Source organism: Mizuhopecten yessoensis, unplaced genomic scaffold (assembly GCF_002113885.1).
Source record: "Mizuhopecten yessoensis strain PY_sf001 unplaced genomic scaffold, ASM211388v2 scaffold4481, whole genome shotgun sequence".
Taxonomy (NCBI): domain Eukaryota; kingdom Metazoa; phylum Mollusca; class Bivalvia; order Pectinida; family Pectinidae; genus Mizuhopecten; species Mizuhopecten yessoensis.
In genome coordinates, this window is record NW_018405568.1 from 11,356 (window position 1) to 19,051 (window position 7,696).

Sequence of the window (7,696 nt, forward strand, 5' to 3'; positions counted from 1 at the left end):
AGTGTCAAGGTAGAGGGTGTCCTAGTGTAAGTTCTCCTAACAAAGTACATTGATGTTGGAGTGTCTAGGTAGAGGGTGTCCTAGTGTAAGTACTCCTAACAATGTACACTGATGTTGGGATCTCAAGGTAGAGCGTGTCGATGTGTAAGTACTCCTAACAACGTACACTGATGTTGGGGTCTCAAGGTAGACCGTGTCGACGTGTAAGTCCTCCTAACAAAGTACACTGATGTTGGAGTGTCGAGGTAGAGGGTGTCCTAGTGTAAGTCCTCCTAACAAAGTACACTGATGTTGGGGTGTAAAGGTAGAGTGTGTCGAAGTGTAAGTACTCCCAACAATGTACACTGATGTTGGGGTCTCGAGGTAGAGCGTGTCGACGTGTAAGTGCTCCTAACAAAGTACACTGATGTAGGAGTGTCAAGGTAGAGTGTGTCGTAGTGTAAGTACTGCTAACAAAGTACACTGATGTTGGAGTGTCAAGGAAGAGGGTGCCCTAGTGTAAGTTCTCCTAACAAAGTACACTGATGTAGGGGTGGCAAGGTAGAGTGTGTCGAAGTGTAAGTACTCCCAACAATGTACACTGATGTTGGGGTCTGAAGGTAGAGCGTGTCGACGTGTAAGTACCCCTAACAAAGTACACTGATGTAGGGGGGTCAAGGTAGAGTGTGTCGTAATGTAAGTACTCCTTACAATGTACACTGAAGTAGGGGTGTCAAGGTAGAGTGTGTCGTAATGTAAGTACTCCTAACAATGTACACCGATGTTGGGGTCTCAAGGTAGAGCGTGACGACGTGTAAGTACTCCTAACAAAGTCCACTGATGTAGGGGTGTCAAGGTAGAGTGAGTCGTAGTGTAAGTAATCCTAACAAAGTACACTGATGTTGGTGTGTCAAGGTAGAGTGTGTCGAAGTGTAAGTACTCCCAACAATGTACACTGATGTTGGGGTCTCAAGGTAGAGCGTGTCGACGTGTAAGTACTCCTAACAAAGTACACTGATGTAGGGGTGTCAAGGTAGAGCGTGTCGACGTGTAAGTGCTCCTAACAAAGTACACTGATGTAGGGGTGGCAAGGTAGAGTGTGTCGAAGTGTAAGTACTCCCAACAATGTACACTGATGTTGGGGTCTCAAGGTAGAGCGTTTCGACGTGTAAGTACTCCTAACAAAGTGCACTGATGTAGGGGTGTCAAGGTAGAGTGTATCGTAATGTAAGTACTCCTTACAATGTACACTGCTGTAGGGGTGTCAAGGTAGAGTGTGTCGACGTGTAAGTACTCCTAACAATGTACACTGATGTTGGGGTCTCAAGGTAGAGCGTGTCAAAGTGTAAGTACTCCTAACAATGTACACTGATGTTGGCATAGTATAGGCCAATAATGATCTCACACTAGGGCAATCTGATGATTACTGCCCTGATAGTGATAAAGCACAGTTCGTTAAGAAAAGTTTTATCCTAAACAGTGATTAATTTAAGCAAAGTTAATGTTGAATAGTTTTATCCTCATAACTCTCACCTGTTGCATCTTACTCACAAGATTTCAATGTCGGACAATCTCACTAACAAGTTAACTCACTTGTATATTAATATTAAGTAGAGTATGAAAGTAATCTTGAAAAATAACATATGATGTTATATAATGTATAGTCCTTGTATTTTCGCCTGTTCCCATACCTGTAATTACATTGTTAATGATATCTTTGGATATTAAGACATTATAGGTAAATATTTAGATATCCTAGGTAAGACATAAAGTTAGATATACTAGATAAAACATCAAGATGTCCTTGATATCTTATGTTAAACATTAAGATATCCCAGGTAGGCATTTAGATATCTTAGGTTAACATTAAGATATACCAGGTAGGCATTTAGATATCTTAGGTTAACATTAAGATATCCTATGTAAGACATTTAGATATCTTAGGTTAACATTAGGATATCCTAGGTAGGACATTTAGATATCTTAGGTTAACATTGAAATATCCTAGGTAGGCATTTATATATCTTAGGTTAACATTAAGATATACCAGGTAGGCATTTAGATATCTTAGGTTAGCATTAAGATATTCTAGGTAGGGATTTAGATATCTTAGGTTAACATTAAGATATCATATGTAGGACATTTAGATATCTTAGGTTAACATTAAGATATCCTAGGTAGGACATTAAGATATCTTAGGTTAACATTAAGCGATATCCTAGGTAGGACATTTAGATATCTTAGGTTAACATTAAGATATCATAGGTAGGACATTTAGATATCTTAGGTTTACATTAAAATATCCTAGGTAGGACATTTAGATATCTTAGGTTAACATTAAGATATCCTAGGTAGGACATTTATATATCTTAGGTTAACATGGGGGGATATCCTAGGTAGGACATTTAGATATGTTAGGTTAACATTAAGATATCATAGGTAGGACATTTAGATATCTTAGGTTAACATTAATATATCAGTAGGACATTCAGATATCTTAGGTTAACATTAAGATATCCTTGGTAGGACATTTAGATATCTTAGGTTAACATCTAGGTAGGACATTAAGATATCTTAGGTTAACATTAAGATATCAAAGTTAGGACACTTAGATATCCTAGGTAGGACATTAAGATATCTTAGGTTAACATTAAAATATCCTAGGTAGGCATTTATATATCATAGGTTAACATTAAGATATCCTAGGTAGGCATTTAGATATCTTAGGTTAACATTAATATATCAGTAGGACATTCAGATATCTTAGGTTAACATTAAGATATACCAGGTAGGCATTTAGATATCTTAGGTTAACATTAATATATCAGTAGGACATTCAGATATCTTAGGTTAACATTAAGATATCCTAGGTAGGCATTTAGATATCTTAGGTTAGCATTAAGATATTCTAGGTAGGGATTTAGATATCTTAGGTTAACATTAAGATATCATATGTAGGACATTTAGATATCTTAGGTTAACATTAATATATCCTAGGTAGGACATTAAGATATCTTAGGTTAACATTAAGATATCCTAGGTAGGACATTTATATATCTTAGGTTAACATGGGGGGATATCCTAGGTAGGACATTTAGATATCTGAGGATAACATTAAGATATCCTAGGTAGGACTGTAAGATATCTTAGGTTAACATTAAGATATCATATGTAGGACATTTAGATATCTTAGGTTAACATCTAGGTAGGACATTAAGATATCTTAGGTTAACATTAAGATATCATATGTAGGACATTTAGATATCTTAGGTTAACATCTAGGTAGGACATTAAGATATCTTAGGCTAACATTAAGATATCCTAGGTAGGACATTTAGAAATCTTAGGATAACATTAAGATATCCTAAGAAGGAATTTAGATATTCTAGGTAGGACATTTAGATATCTTAGGTTAACATTAATATATCCTAGGTAGGGTAGGCATTTAGATATCTTAGGTTAACATTAATATATCCTAGGTAGGACATTAAGATATCTTATGTTAACATCAAGATATCATAGTAGGACACTTAGATATCTTAGGTTAACATTAAGATATCCTTGGTAGGACATTTAGATATCTTAGGTTAACATCTAGGTAGGACATTAAGATATCTTAGGTTAACATTAAGATATCCTAGTACGGACACTTAGATATCTTAGGTTAACATGATGATATCCTAGGTAGGCATTTAGATGTCTGAGGTTATCATTAAAATATCCTAGGTAGGACATTTAGATATCTTAGGTTTACATTAAAATATCCTAGGTAGGACATTTAGATATCTTATGATAACATTAAGATATCCTAGGTAGGACTGTAAGATATCTTAGGTTAACATTAAGATATCATATGTAGGACATTTAGATATCTTAGGTTAACATTAAGATATCATATGTAGGACATTTAGATATCTTAGGTTAAGATTATATCCTAGGTAGGACATTTAGATATCTAGGATAACATTAAGATATCCTAGGTAGGACATTTATATATCTTAGGTTAACATTAAGGGATATCCTAGGTAGGACATTCAGATATCTTAGGTTAACATTAAGATATCATATGTAGGACATTTAGATATCTTAGGTTAAGATTATATCCTAGGTAGGACATTTAGATATCTTATGATAACATTAAGATATCCTAGGTAGGACATTTAGAAATCTTAGGATAACATTAAGATATCCTAGGTAGGACATTAAGATATCTTAGGTTAACATTAAGATATCCTAGGTAGGACACTTAGATATCTTAGGTTAACATGATGATATCCTAGGTAGGCATTTAGATGTCTGAGGTTATCATTAAGATATCCTAGGTAGGACATTTAGATATCTTAGGTTAAGATTAAAATATCCTAGGTAGGCATTTATATATCTTAGGTTAACATTAAGATATCCTAGGTAGGACATTTAGATATCATAGGTTAACATTAAGATCTCCTAGGTAGGACATTTAGAAATCTTAGGTTAACATTAAAATATCCTAGGTAGGCATTTATATATCTTAGTTTAACATTATGATAGTCTAGGTAGGCATAAAGATGTCTTAGGTTAACATTAAGATATCCTATGTAGGACATTTAGATATCTTAGGTTAACATTAAGATATCAAAGTTAGGACACTTAGATATCTTAGGATAACATTAAGATATCCTAAGTAGGCATTTAGATATCTTAGATTTACATTAAGATATCCTAGGTAGGACATTTAGATATCTTAGGTTAACATTAAGATATCAAAGTTAGGACACTTAGATATCTTAGGTTAACATTAAGATATCCTAAGTAGGCATTTTGATATTCTAGGTAGGACATTTAGATATCTTAGGTTAACATTAAGATATCCTAGATAGGACATTTAGAAATCTTAGGTTAACATTAAAATATCCTAGGTAGGCATTTATATATCTTAGTTTAACATGATGCTAGTCTAGGTAGGCATAAAGATGTCTTAGGTTAACATAAAGATATCCTATGTAGGACATTTAGATATCTCAAGTTAATATTAAGATATCCTAGGTAGGACATTTAGATATCTTAGGTTAACATTAATATATCCTAGGTAGGACACTTAGATATCTTAGGATAACATTAAGATATCCTAGGGAGGACTTTTAGATATTTTAGGTTAACATTAAGATATCATAGGTAGGACATTTAGATATCTCAAGTTAATACTAAGATATCCTAGGTATGACATTTAGATATCTTAGTTTAACATGATGCTAGTCTAGGCAGGCATATAGATGTCTCAGGTTAACATAAAGATATCCTGTGTAGGACATTTAGATATTTTATGTTAACATTAAGATATTCTAGGTAGGACATTTAGATATCTTAGGTTAACATTAATATATCCTAGGTAGGACACTTAGATATCTTAGATTAACATTAAGATATCCTAGGTAGGCATTTAGATATATTAGGTTAACATTTAGGGATATCCTAGGTAGGACATTAAGATATCTTATGTTAACATTAAGATATCATAGTAGGACACTTAGATATCTTAGGTTAACATTATGATATCCTAGGTAGGCATTTAGATGTCTTAGGTTAACATGAAGATATCCTATGTAGGCTTTCTGTACATATCTTTTGGTCAAAGTTTTAGTAACATGTATACAGGAGCATGTAATATATGTAATACAGGAGTTGTTACTTGTGATTGTGTTCATACTAGAGCTGTCGGCATGCTTCTTAGAGTGGTTAACAAATACTACACTTTACCAAACACTTGTGAATTTTTCAAGTTACTACACTGAATAATATGGAATGAACTTCACATGCTATATCCTGATTTTATTCAGTTTTTACTTTTAAATTTCTGAATGCATTACACACACAATTAGATGCTATAGTCAGTTCTATTTTACTTAACATGTTGATGCTATACATGTTTTTAGTTTTATTTCACTAGACAATTTGATACTGAATTAAGTCATATTTCTCTTAACAGTTTTGACCAAGTCCTTCTGAAAAAGAAAGGTTTCTAGTGTGATATTTTTAAATAATTATAGATTGCTGGGATTTCAAAGGCACAACGGTTAAAAGTGTTAAAACCTTCAAACAATTTTTAAAGAATCCCGAAGTTATGAGTAATGATGTTCAGTGTGTATATGGATGAAGGACTATCATGTTTGTTCTAATCATGTCCTTGATTCACTTTCAATGTCACATGGGTAAATTGTATTCAAAAGTTCAACGGACTTCTGCCACTGAACTATCATGTATAGAGTTCCCATCTTGTCATCTATATCCATGAACCACTCATTGTCATCTCAAATCTGAAAATACAAGATTTTTGTATGGTTTCTGTCCATGAAAGGCTAAGTAATATTTTCATCCTTCATTGAGGACATTTAAATATTAAGTTAATGGTTTCATACATCAGTAAGAACCTTCTTTGATATATATATACTTATTAATGTTTTTGTATATATATATACTTATTAATGTCTTTGATGTATATATACTTATTAATGTTTTTGTATATATCTATACTTATAATGTCTTTGTATATATATATACTTATGAATGTTTTTGTATATATATATACTTATTAATGTATACTTATTAATGTTTTTGTATATATATATACTTATTAATGTTTTTGTGTATATATAAACTTATTAATGTCTTTGTATATATATATACTTATAATGTCTTTGTATATATATATACTTATTAATGTTTGTATATATAAATATATATATGTATATACTTATTATTGTCTTTGATATATATATACTTATTAATGTTTTTGTCCTTCAGTTAGGATATATTCTGAGTGGTATAACTTACCCATTTTTGTCATCTTTCATTTAGGATGTTTTATGATAGACAAACTTATTTAGGTTTTTGTTGTCGTTCATTAAGGATGTTCTATGATAGACATAACTTATTGATGTTTTTGTCTATAGACACAACTTATTTAGGTTTTTGTTATCGTTCATTAAGGATGTTCTATGATAGACATAACTTATTGATGTTTTTGTCCTTAGACACAACTTAAGGATGTTCTATGATAGACATAACTTATTGGTGTTTTTGTCCTTAGACACAACTTAAGGATGTTCTATGATAGACATAACTTATTGGTGTTTTTGTCCTTAGACATAACTTATTGATGTTTCTGTCTTCAGTAAGGACGTCCGACTGCCTGTCCAGTTACAGAGAGCAATGGCTGCTGAGGCTGAGGCTGCTAGGGAGGCCAGGGCAAAGGTCAGTAGGGGTTAGAAGTCAAAAGGAATTGGAGACTACTGGAATGTAAACTGATTTTACGATATTTCAATTGCTTTAATAATTCTTCATACATGACATTTTAATGAGTACTGCACACACAACATTGCGGAGATTTGTTACTGGCAATAATGGGGCCACCACATTCAGTTTAATACATGTACTTATGAGCACAAACTTTATAAAATGTTCTTTAGAAGTATTGTAATAATCTGAAAATTTAATCAGTTCTATAAAGTATGGTCAAAATGTGGATATCAAGATTGTCTAATGGAGCCACTCATGTGAATAATAATGAAACGCCCAGTGCTAATTAAAGTTCATTCTCTAGGTGTGACGCCCAGTGCTTAAGTTCATTCTCTAGGTGTGATGCCCAGTGATAAACTTCATTCTCTAGGTGTGACGCCCAGTGCTAAACTTCATTCTCTAGGTGTGACGCCCAGTGCTAAACTTCATTCTCTAGGTGTGA

General features: G+C 32.9%; 1 protein-coding gene across 1 annotated transcript in view; it reads left to right on the top strand.

Moving 5' to 3' along the window:
- Positions 1-7,696, top strand: part of LOC110449077 (band 7 protein AGAP004871-like) — an 18,870-nt gene that overhangs the window by 7,297 nt on the left and 3,877 nt on the right. Inside the window, exon 2 of the mRNA XM_021495671.1 lies at positions 7,131-7,209. Within this exon, the coding sequence (XP_021351346.1) occupies positions 7,131-7,209 (79 nt within the window). The remainder of the gene's footprint in view (positions 1-7,130; positions 7,210-7,696) is intronic.